The sequence below is a fragment of the Physella acuta genome, unplaced genomic scaffold, assembly GCF_028476545.2.
Source record: "Physella acuta isolate Inbredline_101_S28 unplaced genomic scaffold, ASM2847654v3 ptg000348l, whole genome shotgun sequence".
Lineage (NCBI taxonomy): Eukaryota > Metazoa > Mollusca > Gastropoda > Physidae > Physella > Physella acuta.
In genome coordinates, this window is record NW_026731867.1 from 49470 (window position 1) to 68863 (window position 19394).

Below are 19394 nucleotides of genomic sequence, written 5' to 3' on the forward strand. Positions count from 1 at the left end.
ATTTTCTTGGTTAGATGTTTTTTTTTTTGTCTAGCGGTATAGTGTAAGTCGAGAAACATTGATATACTCGATAATATATACATTTTTCTAGTACTTTAGTGAAGGTCGAGAAACATTGAGATACAAGGCAATATATACATTTTTTCTAGCTTTATAGTTTAGTTCAAGATACATTGATATACAAGACAAAATATACATTTTTCTAGCGCTATAGTGTAGGTCGTCATACATTGATATACAAGACAATGTATACATTTTTCTAGCGCTATAGTGTAGGTCGACATAAATTGATATACAAGACAATATATACATTTTTCTAGCGCTATAGTGTAGGTCGACATACATTGATATACAAGACAATGTATACATTTTTCTAGCGCTATAGTGTGGGTCGATATACATTGATATACAAGACTATATATATATATATTTGTCTACCGCTATAGTGTAAGTCAAGATACATTGAAGTACACGACAATATACACATTTGTCTAGCGCTATAGTGTAGGTCGACAAACATTGATATACAAGACAATATATACATTTGTCTCGCGCTATAGTGTAGGTCGGGATACATTGATATACAAGACAATATATACATTCTTCTAGTGCTATAGTGTATGTCGAGATTGTTATACAAGACAATATATACAAACTTTGACAAGGACATACACTGACATACAAGACAATATATGCATTTGTCATGCGCTATAGTTTAGGTCGACATACATTGATATACAAGACAATATATACATTTTTCTAGCGCTATAGTGTATATAGAGATACATTGTTATACAAGACAATATATACAAACTTTGACAAGGACATACATTGACATACAATATATGTACATTTAGCTCATATAAATGTACGTACATACTGCCACACATACTATTGTGTAAGCGTACCTTCAATATACAATACAAATATCTCGAAAGCTTTCAAAAGCCTTACAAATTTCTTAGTCTAACAATGACTACCATCAAAGCACACATACTGTATTCAAACATTTTAAATATGTTATTGAAGAAAAGCTCACGAAAATTAAAAACAAAAAACATCTTAACGTTTATCTAATCAGTAATGTCAATTCACAATTAGCATAATTATAATGAATATTCTCCTGCTGTACAATCCGCTCTAGACGTAGAGACAGAAAACTTACCATACGCTTGTGTCGAAACGTATTGATTCCAATTAGCTTCTCTTTGGGGGGACCGGCCTGGGATTTGATCCATGTCAATCTCAGCTTAAGGGGAGGGGTGAGATGAGGAACAACCGTCCTGATTACATTATCGGGGGAGACGGAAAGAAAAATTAGAGTTAAAAATACTGTTTTTATATTAAAGATAAACTGCTGTTTGTTTTTTTCGAATGTTATATGTTCTTGTAAACAACCTTCAATTTACTGCACTTATCATAATTAATATTATATATATATATATATATATACATATATATATATATATATATATATATATATATATATATATATATATATATATATATATATATATATAGGCCTAATAGGCATTCTGCTTTACTATTACCCTTTCGAAAAGATTACCTTATACAAAAACCATAAACTAATACTAATTCTAAACTTAACACTGTTTCTAATTTAACATGAACTGTTTCAATAAAACAATAAACACACATTCATATTCTATGCATTACAAACCTAGTATTTCTCTTTTTCGTTTACTTTGTTTGCCTTAACTGATTTAATACTTGTTGGCGCGAAGAAGTGGATTGGTTGGAGGGGAAGGAAGGAGGGGTTAGCGTATGCCTGCTGTCCCAAAGGTTTCAAGTTCAGATACCGGACCCAAGTCTGTAGGACTTACCTCATACTATTCAGCCCACACGGGTACATACTACTTCAGGGAAAGCAAAGGCGGCTGAATATGAACGTATCACATTTTGCCGTGTAACTAGACTCGTTCAATGTATAAACATTGATGTTCGACAAATATATCAAATGTGACATTTTCACACATACTTCACACCACCGAGAAGCTGCTTTGTTAGCCCTGTTTAGCCCTCCTGTTTGCCCCTTGTTTGCCCCCTCCCCTTATTGCCCCTTGTTTACCCCCCCCCCCCCCCCGTGTTGACCTGTTAGCCACCCGTGTTGCCCCCTGTTTGCCCCCCCCCCCCCACCCAGGTTTACCACCCGTGTTGCCCCTTGTTTGCCCATGCTACACGTGCTGTGTACTCACCCTCCCCACACTGACGTTGCTCTATCCACTCACGCGTGTGATCTGGCTGGCACGGGCGATGAAAACCTCAGTTGGCGCCTTCTGCTTGAGTTTGTCCCTGGTCAATTTTTGTGTTTTTCGTGCTGCTAATTATGGCGGGGTGGTCTAATGGTGGGCTCATGGTATCAGTTTTGATGTGTGGTTTGTGCGTGAGCTAATGATATGAGTCTTGATGTGTGGGCTAATGTGTGGGCTAATGATATGACTTTTCATGTGTGGTAGGCTAATGGTATGAGTTTTTATGTGTAGTCTAATGGTACACTTTTGCTGTGTAGTCTAATGTACACTTTTTGCTGTGTAGTCTAATGTACACTTTTTGCTGTGTAGTCTAATGTACACTTTTTGCTGTGTAGTCTAATGGTACACTTTTGCTGTGTAGTCTAATGGCACATTTTTTGCTGTGTAGTCTAATGGCACATTTTTTGCTGTGTAGTCTAATGGTACACTTTTCCTGTGTAGTCTAATGGCACACTTTTTGCTGTGTATTCTAATGGTACACTTTTGCCGTGTAGTCTAATGGCACACTTTTTGCTGTGTAGTCTAATGGTACGAGTTTTGCAGTGTAGTGTAATTGTACACTTTTTGCTGTGTAGTCTAATGGTGCACTTTTTCATGTGTGAGTTGTGGGTGGGTTAATGATACGTGTTTGATGTGTGGTTTATGCATGGGCTTATGGTACGATTTTTTTATAACGCTAGTGATGATCTTATGGTACGTATTTAATTCGGGATCTTATGATAAATTAATAGTACGTGTTTTATATGCGGTCTATGGTGGGCTAATAGTACGGGTGTTATATGTGATATGTGGTTGGTACAATGCGTATTCTATTTGTATGATAGCTGTGTACACATGATAATATATGAACAACTGTAAGCTAGATTATATCTCGTACAACATGTTAGAACATTATACAAAGTGCAAGGTATAGCTTGGAATCGTTTGTTGAACGGAATGCACTGTGCTAATGGCAGTTTTAATTAGTGGCTAATTAAGTACAGTTATGTAGTTGCAGCTAAAATATGCAGCTATGAAGTCCAGCAAATAAAGTGTAGCTTTGAAGTGCAGTTATGAATAAAACTGTATGTGCAACAATGAAGATCTGCATGTGCAGCAAATATTGCAGCTATGTAGCGCAGCTATGTAATGCAGACACATCTAGTGCAGCTATATAGTGCAGCTCTGTAGTGTAGACATATAGTGCAGCAATGTAGTGCAGCTATGAAGTGCAGCTATGAAGTGCAGCTATAACAAAAATCTGCACGTGCAGCTATAGAGCACCCAATATAACAGCGACAAAGGGGGAGAACTACCAGCCAATATCAGACTTGGCCTACTTCTGACCGCTAGTGCACACAAATAATGTGATGAAATATTGATCGGTTTCTGTGTTACGCTTGAGGACACACCTAAATAGCCATTACCATCAGTTGGTCTATCTTCACTTGGCTTGGTTGTTAAAGTTTTTTTCTCTCAAAAACTATGTTTTTTTTTTAACAAGTTATTTTCCCCCTTTGTTTTTTGAGTGCAATTTCTAAAAGTATATATTTTCTTCTAAAAGTAGACTTATCCATTTACGTAAACAATGGTCTATTTTTATGTTTCTCAATATATTTTAATTAAAATTTTGGCTTGATCTATTTTAATTCATTTTTAAACTACTATTTTTAGGTTAGATTTTTCATTTTAAATATCCAATTATATTTCCTCTTTTTGTGTAAGCTTTATTCCATGAGTGCATTGCGTTATAAAAATATTCAGTATGCTAAATTATTAATCGTCCATTTTTATCGACCTGATATTTCAACATGTTACAAGCGCGTAATGTGAATCGTGTGTTGAATTTTTGTTTGCTATAATCGCACATTGCCCACCATTACGTCCCTTGAATTTTTAAAATTCTCAATAAAGCAGTATTCGTATGCTGTTTAAATTACACATATTTCTTTGTAATTTATTCCTCTAGAGCTCAATAGCCATTTTCTCCCACATTGCACTACGACAAACGATTACAGGGAATTATGGGTATCCTAAGCAATTAGTGTCATTTACCGCCTAGCCTATACTTAGTAGTATTTTCGCGACCTAGATACGAGGCTATGACGTCAGAGATACAGCTAGGGACTCCCCTATTGAATAGAAAAATACGTGGGGGAATCCTGTTGTTGTAGCACAGCTATTTTTAGCTTCAGGTCATTGGTTGATTTTTTTGGTATTGCGACAATGTCTTAGAAGCTTCGGCTAGGTTTGAGCATGAGTTAATTTTTTACAGCTAGAGTACAGGTGAGTAGGATATGGTTCTAGAAAAATATTTTGTTGACGGGCAGCTGTGTGTAGAACGTTAGCAGCACTAATATGGGGGTGAGATGGTGGGGTTTAAACACAAACACAGACATATTAGGTTTTGTCAATTTAAAAAACTACAAACAACTGAATATTATGTGAATCAAGAAATATTGTGCTTTCAAAAATTGGCTTTTCATGCTTAGCTTTAATGTGTATGTGTGTGTGTGTGTGTGACCCTCCCTCTCTCCCTCTCTCTTTCTCTTTCTCTCTCTCTTTCTCTCTCTCTCTCTCTCTCTCTCTCTCTCTCTCTCTCTCTCTCTCTCTCTATATATATATATATATATATATATATATATGTATATACATACATATATATATATATATATATATATATATATATATATAAATATAAATATATATATATATATATATATATATATATATATATATATATATATATATATATATATATATATAGATATAGATATAGATATAGATATAGATATAGATATAGATATAGATATAGATATAGATATAGATATAGATATAGATATAGATATACATATATATATATAGATATAGATATAGATATATATATATATATATATATATATATATATATATATATATATATATCAGTAAGAAAAATACAATGAAAGTCGTGAACATACAAATATCTAGTAACTAAACTACTGTTTATATATCTGATTGTATCTCCACTGCCTCAAGCAAGGACTGACCATTATCTTTTAAGACATGAATTATTTCCCTTGACAATCGTTACCGTTTATCTGCCCCTGGTGTGGACGTACATAGTTCCAGAACAGCGATAAAAAAGTGCCCGTAAAAACACGATCTGGTGTCCAGTAGCACGTGACTTTAGTAAAAATATCACGTGATCGTAAAACGTGATATGGTAAGTTTCGACAGTTTAGGATGTAATTCAGGAAACTGTGAGATTTTATATCACGTTACTGTATGTATGACCTATTGAACTGTTATTTTTTACAACAAGAATACTGTATTATGTGTGTAGGCTTACTTGATTACTTGGTTATGTATACTTTAAGAAAATTTGTTAAAACAACGTAACGGCGTGGTCAAATGTCACTGTGGTAGAGCGAATGATGATAACCCGAAAGTCTCGAGTTCGGATTTGCTACCCGTCGTAAGTCCCTAGTACGTCCCTGAGGCCACCCAGCTTAGATGGGTACCTGACTCACGTTAGAAAAAGTAAAGGTGGCATAGCAAAGTGTCTGCACTGTTACATAGATCACAGAAACATGTGAACTCTACTTCATCTTGGTATCGCATTAACTATATATTATAACGCGTTATATTTTATAACAATACATGTGAATATGCTACCATTGTGTTATTGTATATACAAATAGTATTGTAGTTTCTGAGTCCTTTGCTTCTCAGCGACCACAAAGGAAAATTAAACAAAGGGAATTTAACTATACTAAAAATACTTCTTATGACACTCACAATGAACACTTAAAATGTATGTTGGGTACGATTAAGCAATGCTAAGCAATCCAGAACTTCTGTATCTAGTAAAAGTAAAGTCAAGTTATTTTCAAGACCCTAACGGTCCAAGTGACAAGTGAAGTAGAGTTGACCTGTTTCTGTGATCTCCACCAAGAGAAATGTGAATCTCAATGACGTCTAGTGAAGAAAGAGGTCCACGACAAGTAGTACAATCGAATCTACGCCGCACGATAAACGATATATTTGCGATTTAGAAATGTCCATGGCGTCATGAGGAAGATAATATGCTATCCACCCACCCACTCCACAGCCCATCAATATTATCCAGGTTACCACGGGGCTTGTTAAATGCTTGGAGAAATTACTATACTTACATCTTAATCTTTTATTGTTTTCTTTGTAAATCTTGTTGAAAAAAAGGTTTCATTGATATTTAAACATGTTTTTTTTTATTTTTTGAAAAGTCATGAGTACAAATATAAAGGCCGGTAACTTACTTTTATTTAGGTCAAAATCACGCCCAGGGGAGGGAACAATAGCAAGATATAATTAAAGGCGTTTGATGTCGTAATTTTTCACGATCGTTACCTAGTTTTCCCGTACCGCACTTTAACTCACTGCTTTTTTTTTTTGGGTAAATGGGACAATAGAATTTCATCATACAAAATGCAGACAAAACGTTAGACTTCTATTAAACTAATCGATCATTGTCTGTTATTAACTATATTCGCATTAACTGTTTAGGGCTATATAAGTTTCACGGCGATGTAATGAGAGGTGTAGTAAAGCATAAAGGACAAACAAACAAACAGACAGACAGACATAGATTGCTTTATATATATATATTTATATATAGATAGATAGATACATATGTAGTAATTAACTGGAGAAAGTAAAATAGTAGAACTAGACTAAAATAAGGTTTGCAACTCAGTTTCCTTTAACTGCTGTGTGAAAATCTCAATTTTTTAAAATTCAAAATTTAAGCAGTCTAAGGCTAAAGTGTTCAAGACCAGACTACCAATTGATTTATATTCAACTCTGCACACCAAAGATAAAATCGAACTTTTGTTATATTGAAGTTGAACAGCTAATTAAATTTATCGGAGATTTAGATTAGGGCAGTTTGGTAATGGTCTAAGTAAAAATTATCGACCGTTAACCTGAATTAATGAACTTATTATTTCCCCTTTTATTAAACAGACGTTTTCTCTTTGTTCCTTGAAATTTACATCATGGATTTTCTAGACGTACTATTGTCATCGAGGTCATTAACTAACTACATGTACTTTAATACATAACAAAATTGCCATTGCGCTATATAGTTATTGTGTTGTTGTTTATAACGATGGCAAATATTTCTTATAAATTTGCTTACTTGGCACTACACATGGGCATCAAGACCTACAGCCTTAAATGATTTCATAACTTTGAAGAAAAAAAAAACTTTATAAACAAAGGTTTTTATAATCTTGATACCATGAATTACTAACCACTCTATCTAGTTATCATTCATTCACTAAAGTTTGAAACTCAATTTTTTTTTTTAAAAGGTTTATAGACCAAAATGACAAACCAAAAAGACGTAATATATATACATACATATATATATATATATATATATATATATATATATATATATATATATATATATATATATATATATATTCAACATAAAGTCATACGTGCTGTCACATGCAATAAGGAAGTATTACTTCTCATAAAAACAGTTTCACATTCTTAAGTTATCAAACTTCAGTGACTGCAAGAGTTAAAATAATGTAGCATAAGAAAAAAAACCGGCTGATAATTCCTCAGCAAATACCAAGGAATTCATTTCGCATTGATTGCCCGTTTTAAGCCAAGAAGCGACCTGACAATGACAACCGAGCTGTACGTAGCTATCGCAGCCTCGCTACTTTAAGTATGGATTCTTTCTTTCCAGAAGTTTCCCTCAGAGTCACGTGATATTCTATGCGGAGTTTCCCGATACGCACGGGGTCGCTGGTTCATTGGGACGATGCAATAAAATCCAGCGAGCGAGAGTTGAGTCGTTTTAGAAATGACGTCATCAAATCTTGCGTACTCGTTATCACGGGGGCAATGGAGTGAACTTTGAGATAATTCCTTATCGTAAAAGAGAAGGAAAGATGGATATTGTTTTTGAAAGCAGCATTTCAATTAGAGATTTGTTGTAGGTTATTTTTTTTTTTGTGATTTCAAGGTACGAATAATATAATGGTGTGGGGGAGAGGGGTAGCACTTCTATCATAGATTAACACAACTTTATTTTAATTGTGGGTTAATAGATGATCCGTCTTGGTTTAGAAATGTGTAGCTAACACCAATGTATCACTGTATACGGACTTTTCATTCTCACTCTTAGACTATATGGTAGAGGAAGTAGAATCCCATAACACCATTATTTACATTAATCTCTGTACAATGTTTGTTTAGGTTCCATTAACATCAATATTTAAAGGAAGCTAATTAAAAATATGTCCTCACTAATACAAATATTACCGCCATTTAAGATTTAGTTGTTACTTTCAATAGTAAATATAAACGTAAAATGTATATTTATTTCATGGTATATCGTTTAACTAACACACAAGTTTCGAGTCCATATGTCCTTTGGACGTCCCTGAGTCCACCCAGCCCTATGGGTACCTGACTTTTATTAGAAATAAAATTAGGCGATATAGTGTTAACCACATCATCCTTTCATTCGCAATGATCCAAGCAGCGAGCCTTACGTTATACATTTCTTTTACTTATATAACTCACTCCCCTCCATACAAAATTAATACAATTTCAATAGAACATAACGATACATGTATTTACAAACAAATGTCAAATCACATTTAAAAATAACACCGAAACGTATATTCTACTTAAAAAAAAAAAAAAAACTGGTGAAAACACACGCCTCCATCCTTCCACCCCTCCTTAAATATGGACTCGTCTGCACGTGTTGGTCAAGCACAAACGACGGTTTGAGCTTTGTGCACTTCCTATCGATGCAAGTCGCGTTCAAATATCTGGTGCACTTACGTGCAGAGCCGTGTCTAGGGAAATGTGCACTGAACTTTCTACAAAGGAACTCTGTCAAAACACCAGACTTCTACGATCAAAGAAAAATGATTGCATACAAGTTTAATATATTTTAAAATTTGATGTTTACTAAAATTACATATATTATGGTTATCTTACATACGTAAAGATTTAATCTATTAAAACAACATACATGTTTTAGTGCTAAATATAACGATTATATAATAAAAAAAAAGTTTTAACTATCTTTATAAGAAGATTCGTGTGTTTCACAAGCGAAGCAAAATCTCATTTTTAGAGCTGATTTTTCACGGGGTGCATAAAGTAGTGCTCGTTTGTTAATGTGAACTTGGTATTTGAAGGTCTTGATTTTTGGTTGAAACTATAATTTCTATTTTACCTGACAAATACTAATTAGCACACCGGATATCTAACTTGTGGGGCCCGGAGACCCACCCCCACCCTTATGGGTCGGTGCTTAATGTCTCCAACGTGTGCACCAGCTTATGACGAGTACTACATTCTGCACCCTTTTTTTGAGATTACTCAAATCTAAACGCCAAACCTTGTTTTCAGTTCAATTGTAGGGTCGGTGGGTCTCTTAGCCCCGAGTCAAGATTCGACCCGAGATGGAAGTGATTTCCCCTTTAAAGTTCACATCACTGTTCCGTGTTCGAGTCCCGGGGAGCCGAACACCTTCGGGCGAGTTAGCATTATCGTAACCTTTTAGCGTCGGCGTTAAATGTTCCCGCTTCCTGCAAATACACGGTGAAAAGGGGAGGGAAGGAGGGGGAATATTTACTTCAATGAATTAAGATCGAAATAACGTTGTATGAAGTATGTAAGTCATATAACTTGAGTGATCTATAAAAAAAAGCATTGTGCGCTAGCCCGAGGCCCCATTAAGTTCACCCCACCCTGTATTATATAGTTTAAATCTCCTAAATAAACATATTATAATGGCATTATATTAGAAAACATGACACCTAAATAAAAATCGAATAAGTTATGAAGTTGAATCGCCGAGTTTAAGCTCTTATTAAACCTGAGGCTAGTTCAAACCGTGTGTCCCTTGTCTAATGCAAAATTAACAATTAGATGTATATATGTCATTTGCCGTCAGCAGATCTAAAAATAAACGCATTTAATTTTTTTTAAACTGTAATTATCTGCTATTGTTTTAATCATGCCTCGCGCCCTCATTAATCTGCGCTTTAAAAAAATCTAATCATTGATCGAACCTTGTTATGAAATCATGATTACAATTAGAAATAAAACTCTCTAATTACCTGCACTTGTTCATAATTAATACTCCGCAAAATATGAACGCAAAAAAAAAATATTTTAAAAAATGTAGTTTTTTTTTTTTAAATTATAAAAAAGCTACAATACCAGACATATTTTTTATCATTAATTAATATCCTTTATGTCCTCAGCCATGTGATTAAAGTGTCCAAATTTTTCATCTGTTGAAATACAACATCACGGAAACTTCAACCCTTCATCAACATTTCCTCGCATTAAAACACGGATGTTGTTAGTTCCTTGTTCGTCACGTATCTCATGCTCCAAGAATAAACCTAGAAAATTGACCTCTCATCCACGGTCCTAGTGATACCATCTCGCCGGTGAAATCTAAATCCTAAACCCCGGAGTCAACTGCCGAATCTAAAGACACAATGTCCAACACATACGACCCCAATATAGACAGCAAAGAACCGTTTATTCAGAAGAACTTCAACAGCGCTGGAAGCTCAAGTACCGCGTTCAACCCCAACGCCAACGCCAACAACGGTAACAATAACCTTCACAGTAACAGCGTGGCGAACGGCCACACGAAAAACAATATGGAAATTGAGTACCAGAATCTGCTGAGCACAGTCGCCAAACTCCGAACGTGGTTGTTCGCTATCACTGGAGTTGCCATCGCCGGTTTCGTTATTCTAATCATCGTCGTTACGTGTTTGTACGCGACCTTGAACTATGAACTTGCTCACCACAATCACAAGCCGAAGATTGGGGAGCAGATCTCGAGCATGTTGGAGAGGGAGGAGCTGTGTTTGCCGTGTAATGACTTCCGGTTGGGCCCGAGTCAGCAGGAGAAGGACATGCTGACGAGGTTCACCCAGAAGGACACGGAGACTGGGCTAAGCTGCTGTGTGGATACCCCTATGGAGCTCATTGATCTACTCAAACTGGTGAGTCTGTGTGTTTGTGTGTGTGTGTGGGTGGGTATGTGGTTCTTTGGGTGTGTGTGTGTGTGTGTTTGTTTGTGTCGGTGTGTGTGTGTGTGTTTGTTTGTGTCGGTGTGTGTGTGTGTGTGTTTGTGTGTGTGTCGGTGTGTGTGTGTGGGTGGGTATGTGGTTCTTTGGGTGTGTGTGTGTGTGTTTGTTTGTGTCGGTGTGTGTGGGGGGGGTATGTGGTTCTCTGGGTGTGTGTGTATGTGTGTTTGTGTGTGTGGGGGAGGAAGGTATGTGGTTCTCTGGGTGTGTGTGTATGTGTGTTTGTGTGTGTGGGGGAGGGAGGTAAGTGGTTCTCTGGGTGTGTATGTATGTGTGTTTGTGTGTGGGGGAGGGAGGTATTTGGTTCTCTGGGTGTGTATGTATGTGTGTTTGTGTGTGGGGGAGAGAGGTATTTGGTTCTCTGGGTGTGTGTGTATGTGTGTTTGTGTGTGGGGGAGAGAGGTATTTGGTTCTCTGGGTGTGTATGTATGTGTGTTTGTGTGTGGGGGAGAGAGGTATTTGGTTCTCTGGGTGTGTGTGTATGTGTGTTTGTGTGTGGGGGAGAGAGGTATTTGGTTCTCTGGGTGTGTGTGTATGTGTGTTTGTGTGTGGGGGGAGGTATGTGGTTCTCTCTCTCTGTGTGTGTGTATGTGTGTTTGTGTGTGGGGGGGGAGGGAGGTATGTGGTTCTCTGGGTGTGTGTGTGTATGTGTTAGTGTGTGTTGATGTGTGTGTGTGGGGGGGAGAGGGGTATGTGGTTCTCTGGGTGTGTGTGTTTGTGTGGTGGTTTGACTTTCGGTCTTTTTTATATAAGTCTGTATGTCTGTTATTACGTATGTCTATGCTTAACTGTATGTTTGTTGGTCTATATGCCAATCTGCCTGCCTGTCTGTCCATATATATGTCATAAATTTATATCTCCCAATACATCAATACGGCTGTCTATACGTCTGTTTTACATTTCTTTTCTTGTAAAATCCGCCGAGAACCCTTTTTTATGGCGCTAATAGATTTGTCCTGTTGCAGATAGCTGAAACAAAGCAGCTTTATGTTATTTTTTTTATTAAAGGATTATTTTTTCAATTATGATTTTTTATTTAAATATTCTCGATCTATATTTTAACAATATTGTTAGTTTTAGTTTAGTAGCTTAAATATATTTTAGTGACAAAATAGAACATGAGAGATATAGTGTTTTCATCCTTGTCAGGAAAAAATATACATCAACATATATATATATATATATATATATATATATATATATATATATATATATATATATATATATAATCATTTTCGAAATGTAATGTTTTAACTGTTAGTAATAATAGAAAATGACACAAAATGCGTAAAATGATTGGAGATACATTCTTAAATTTTCAATGTCCACTCGTTCCATTGTTTACAACCATTTGTTTTTCTTTAAGCCATGCGATACACAAATCTTTTGTTCCAATCGTGTCAGCCTACACACGACACCGAGGCTAGAGTTTCCCCTAAGATTTTTGTCCTGTAAAAGCCAGGCCTATCACTGTGTGGGAAATGTCTAAACACGAACCCGGCACTTTTCTATCGATTCGTCGCGCTGATAAGCACCCAACATCTAACCGACTTAGCCACGGTTGTAATTCTTAAACATCAGAGAAAGAGTAAAAAAAAAACAAAGAAATCATGCCGAAACCGTAGTGAAATAATTAATTATAAAAATCTAAAATAAGATTAATTTATTTCTTCTTAATCGTATTAAATATGAATTATAAAATCGTTACGTAATTGATCGTTTCGGTTTCTTAAGGTTAAATATAATTTCTAATTTCTTCCCCTAATCCCTGCGTGATTTGACTCAACTCTCTGCTGAAGGAAATTTATCGACAGCGAGATTGGATATATTTCCTCATTTCGTTTGAAGTTAACCACGAGGAAAATCGATGGACGGAGTAATATTATTTTATGAAATCTCTCTATAACCAAATTCGCTTATTTCCCCTTACATAAAAAAAAAGCTAAGAGGATTAGAGGAATGTTCAATATTTCTCTTTTGTTGTAGATTTTAAAGGGGAAGACAAAGGCTTAATGAAGCTTAATGGTTAGAATCTGTTCAAATTTTCAAACAACATGCAACATATAATAATTCAACCACATGCGTATAGCATAAACAGCTTTACATATTGACCTGGAATGCTTTACTTATAGATTAACGTCAGTCAAACAAATATTATACTCGATTGTGTACAAGACACATTAAATATGTTAAAAAAAATGATGTAAAGAAAAGGGAGTTTACAAATCTTATTCACGTATTAAAATACTGCGAAATATTATTCTAAAGCATTCACAAAATATTTACGTGCGAGTTTTGTGACATTTAACATGAGTGTTCTATCTTCTACTAGAGCGAATAAAAGTATAGGTACACATTGATTTTACACACTGCATTTGTCTCCCATATAGTCGACATGTAGCTTTAAACCTTAAAATGGGAAGCAACTGCATTATTTTAATGTATTCGTTCCCACGGAATATTGAAAGATGATGATGTTTAATTCTTATTTTAAATATGTCTTGTCAAGTAGATGGTAATAACGTATAATAAATTCCCCTCGCTTTCTTCTAACCATAAATAATGATCCCCAGTTTATATAGAAATATATTTAACGTTGCATTATTGTTTTTCATAAGATTTACAAGCTCAACGAAATATATCATTATATACCATAATACAACAAAATAACATTTTTGAGAGAATTTATCAACCCATCATATATATTATGAAAAAAAAATCTATTAAAATCAGTACATGAAATATATTTCGCGCTAGAAAACAAATAAAACGAAGCCACCAAAATCTAAAATTCCCTATATGTATATAAAATCAAGCATATATGTCTGCATTGTTGATGCCCGTGGCACAACACAACGACACATACACACGCCACCATACAATTAAACACCTACACAGGTGTAAAAACCTGACTCACAGTCTCACGCGCTGAGCGAATGAGTACGTTGATGGAGCCCTAACTGAGCATTACACGGAACAAACTAGCACATTTTAGGGTTAAAATCGATAATCATGGAGGTAAAAAAAAACCTGATCTTAACTTTCAAGCCTGCGGCGACATTTGTATTTGGGTACAGCTAATATTTTATTCAAGGATGCGGTACACACGTTTAGCGGAAAGAATACGTTAGATGTATGTGTTTGAGTTCTATAAGGTCGAGTAAATACGGAGTTCGGAAATCGATTTTGTTACTAGGAGCAGTGATTACTTAATTGAACTTACTTTGCTTCATCTAATGTCTTACAGAGAAGTAATTACAATTTGCAACAAAAAGCTTCATTCTATTTATGTAATTATTGAATTGTCCATTCCTTTGCTTTGTGTATGATGTGTATAGTTTTTGAGAATTTGGATACAACTTCGATATATATATATATATATATATATATATATATATATATATATATATATATATATATATATATATATATATATTGTTGTTGTAATGAGTACTCAACTATTTGAAGTCCACACAGAGTGACTAAATGGCTCTCGACGAGTATTATAAAATAAACTACTGAACTATTAAAAACAATTTAGATGTAGAGCATAATTTGAATTCAGAGCTTTTTAAACTTGAACATGACAAAAAAATTTAATTAAACGTTTCTGTCGGATTCCTACAAGCTATAACTCTTCTTATTATACTTCACGGCGATATCATTCAAGAGAGCAAAAATTGTGATAGCGTTGACAAGGGAATATAATCTTTTAAAGGGGGTGGGGTCGGTGAGGAGGTAAGAAAATAGCTAGAGAGAACGGTCGAGAGATTGAGTGGGAGAGATAGATGGAGAGAGAGAGAGAGAGAGAGAGAGAGAGAGAGAGAGAGAGAGAGAGAGAGAGAGAGAGAGAGAGAAAGAACAAGAGAGGCATTAAAAATGGCTTTGCCGTGCGCGCCTTCTGTATTAGATTAAAATATGGACTTTAAAAAAAAGTAGGGAAGAAATATTAATATCGTACAGAATGTGCCAGATTTTTTTGTCTTCCTTCCTGGCAAGTTATTACACTCGGTGTGTTCGTCGCGTTGAGGGCGTTAGTGTGTTGGGGTAGTGAGGAGAGTTGGGGCGTTAATGTGTGGGGGTAGTGAGGAGAGTTGGGGCATTAGTGTGTGGGGGTAGTGAGGAAGTTGGGGCGTTAGTGTGTGGGGGTAGTGAGGAGAGTTGGGACGTTAGTGTGTTGGTGGTAGTGAGGAGAGTTGAGGCGTTAGTGTGTGGGGGTAGTGAGGAGAGTTGGGGCGTTAGTGTGTGGAGGTAGTGAGGAGAGTTGGGGCGTTAGTGTGTGGAGGTAGTGAGGAGAGTTGGGGCATTAGTGTGTGGAGGTAGTGAGGAGAGTTGGGGCGTTAGTGTGTGGGGGTAGTGAGGAGAGTTGGGGCGTTAGTGTGTGGAGGTAGTGAGGAGAGTTGGGGCGTTAGTGTGTGAGGGTAGTGAGGAGAGTTGGGGCGTTAGTGTGTGAGGGTAGTGAGGAAGTTGGGGCGTTAGTGTGTTGGGGTAGTGAGGAGAGTTGGGGCGTTAGTGTGTGGGGGTAGTGAGGAAGTTGGGGCGTTAGTGTGTGGAGGTAGTGAGGAAGTTGGGGCGTTAGTGTGTGGGGGTAGTGAGGAAGTTGGGGCGTTAGTGTGTGGAGGTAGTGAGGATAGTTTGGGCGTTAGTGTGTGGGGTAGTGAGGAAGTTGGGGCATTAGTGTGTGGAGGTAGTGAGGAGAGTTGGGGCGTTAGTGTGTGGAGGTAGTGAGGAGAGTTGGGGCGTTAGTGTGTGGGGGTAGTGAGGAGAGTTGGGGCGTTAGTGTGTGGGGGTAGTGAGGAGAGTTGGGGCGTTAGTGTGTGGGGTAGTGAGGATAGTTGGGGCGTTAGTGTGTGGGGGTAGTGAGGAGAGTTGGGGCGTTAGTGTGGGGGTAGTGAGGATAGGTGGGGCGTTAATGTGTGGGGGTAGTGAGGAAGATGGGGCGTTAGTGTGGGGGTAGTGAGGAGAGTTGGGACGTTAGTGTGTGGGGGTAGTGAGGAAGATGGGGCGTTAGTGTGTTGGGGTAGTGAGGAAGTTGGGGCGTTAGTGTGTGGGGGTAGTGAGGAGAGTTGGGGCATTGGGGTAGTGTGGAGCATTGGTGTATTTGTGTGTGTGTGGGGGTAGTGTGAAGGTATGTTTGTGGGACTGTAGAGGGGGTAAAATACGATCGGACATCTAAAAGCGAATAGGGGGCGGGGCATTTTTTTACATGGTACTTAAAACAAGAGGGGGGATTTTGGAGATATGACTTTTTACACATTTTGCGTTTGGTTAAAATTAACAATGGTGACAAAAAGACATAAGGTTTTTTTTTTATTTTTTTTTTAAATTTTTTTTAAAGAAGTACAAATGCTTTAGAACTAATGGGTAGAACATGTAGCGATAAGGATATGAATAAAATGAGATTTTGTGTAGTCATAAATGGATGACTCCTAGCCAATAGGTAAAATAACGGCTGTCTCATAGTATACATGTTACACCTGCTTTCATGCTGTTTTTTTATATTTAACCTACATTCATGTTGGATATTTTCATGGTTATAATTATATTTCCTTATCCGTCAAATTGAATTGCTAGCATGATCTAACCCACACTGTAAAATAATATTTTTTAAACACGCCAGCTAAAAAATATAATCCGAGTCAAATTTCGCAACGTAAATCATGTCCATCCTAGATCCCCACCGGATACACATCGCCCATGTTATAAATAACCTGGACTGGATCCCATTTGACTGTAATTTTAAAATTGGTCCGGTTATCGTATTTGCTTAAACCTTCCGTACCCTGACACTTTAATAAGCTCAACATTTACTCCAGAGTTGTAAAATGATGTAACGGTACACGCAGCGGAGAAGGTTATTGGATCACTGTATAATCACTTTACACGAACCATGCGCGTGCCGTCAACGAGATAACGAAAGTACGATTTTCCGTAAAATTCACCTAGTACTACAAATACTCTTGGAGTTCTGCAAAAAATTTACTAAAAAATATTTCACTGCAGATAGTTGATATACATATAAATACAAAGTATACCATTCAGCATAATGATAACGTACGTACAGTGTTATATATCCTTATATTGCACAGCGTATCCACTTGAAGTGATTCTATGCTAAGGAGACCATACCATTATTTAAAAATTAACGTACTGCAGTACAATATAATGTAGCTGTTGTTCTACAATTGAAACCTCCAAGCATTCATAACTTACAAACATGTTGTAAGCGTTGAATGCATTAATTTTGTGTTGTACTACAAGGCCTTACAGAAATCGTGCAGTAATATATAACATGCAATGTGTATAATTACAAACTACAAACTTTATGGAAATCGTGTAGTTCTAAGGAATCTACAGATATCTTTTAGTAGTACAGAATCAACATAAATCATGTAGTATTGCGGAGTCTACGGAAATCGTGTAGTACTACGGAATCTATATAAACTGTGTAGTACTACAGACTCTCGGCACCAAGCCTTACATAAAGTGTATAGTTACATTGATCGCGTAGTAATTGTGGTTCCGCGTATGTGTATTAAAGATGGAACTACATCATACATGCGTCACATTGACATAACAGCTTGATAGCACTAGTGTGTGTAAGTTTGTCTTTAAACAATTCCGCCCCATTGAATCTCAGAATTACCAGGTAATAGGTGCCATTACAGAACGCGCCCCGCATTGTTCCATACCCCGACGCCACGATTTCCTATAGAACAAACCAATGCTGTAGCCATTGAAAACAATTTGAATCGTTTTGTCGTCCATCGACCTTTGAGATAAAATATTAAATGATTAAAATTCAGCCTTCCCGTAAAAGAAAGAAGGGATATAATTTTTTTTCTTTAAGTAAATACAGTTGGGAAATCTAACACTGTAGACCAATTTTTTTTCACTAACCTTTCCTTGAATTGGGTCTAATGGGCGCCATTTAAATCACGTGACTGAGCTATCTTTGGCAATTATTTCTACGGTACACCACGAGTGTCATTTTATATTAAATTGTTTAAAGTAGAGACAAACCCCTTGAAAAATGTGTGAATTGAGTAGATGGGGTATGAGATACGAAACGTGTGTGCCAATGGTGTTGTTTCGTTATTGATTTGTAATTGAAAAAACAAAATGATTACAGGTTATTCAGTCACATGCTCTTATAATTTATAAATATCTGTTGTAAAAAATATACCTACTTTTCTTACTTATTTTCTTGTTGTAAGTTGTTTTCTTTAATATGTTGTTCGTGTATTTCTATTCAACATATAATCTATCCAATCAAACACACACACGTATTCATAAACAAAACTGAACTCTAAATCAATTTGATTATCTCAAGATCTTATTCAATAGAGTAGTTTTCTTTTTTCTAATCGGCAATGAACCAATGAAAAATCGCGTAACGGTTATGTATTACATCAACAGCTGTCTTTTATTTTAGCAGCTATGACTTAAGTTTTGTATATAGTTACAGTAAGTTATAAACTACTTGTAACTTACAACTTTAAACAGTTGAAACCTATCATCGAACTGTTTTTCTTATTGTTATACATAATTTTTATTACATTTTTATTAATGTGGTAAAAAATATAGATGTAAAAAAATAGTCTAACATCAAAACAAACGTCTCTTGTGAGATTTCATCTGTTTTGGAAATGTACTTGTAGTAAATATTATTATACGATATGCCAGAACTTTATTCTGTCTAGCCTATAATCATAAAAGAACAGTTTACATACGCCTTACAAATAAAATTCAACCTTCTACGATAAATATTCTGCCTACCACCACACCTATATCGGCCGTTGTCTGTAGTGACAAAACACCCACCACACCTACACCAGCCGGTGTCACTAGTGACAAAACACATGCTGTCATATTACCGAGTGACACGTCTTCACCTGACAGTGTAGATATACCTGGATACCTGTTCCTGCACTGTCCCACCTTCATGCAGGTATTTGGTCTACGGATGTGTTGATATTCAACAAAAAAGTGAAGATATTCGACGGACCCGTCCCGTCATATT

At 36.2% G+C, this 19394-nt stretch overlaps 1 protein-coding gene across 2 annotated transcripts in view; it reads left to right on the forward strand.

The window, feature by feature from the left end:
• LOC131941125 (tumor necrosis factor ligand superfamily member 10) overlaps positions 1-19394 on the forward strand; it is a 155180-nt gene that overhangs the window by 39854 nt on the left and 95932 nt on the right. For both annotated transcript variants that reach the window (XM_059300135.1, XM_059300136.1), the window contains exon 2: positions 10526-11287. In XM_059300135.1, coding sequence (XP_059156118.1) covers positions 10769-11287 — 519 coding nt within the window. In that variant the 5' untranslated portion in view covers positions 10526-10768. The remainder of the gene's footprint in view (positions 1-10525; positions 11288-19394) is intronic.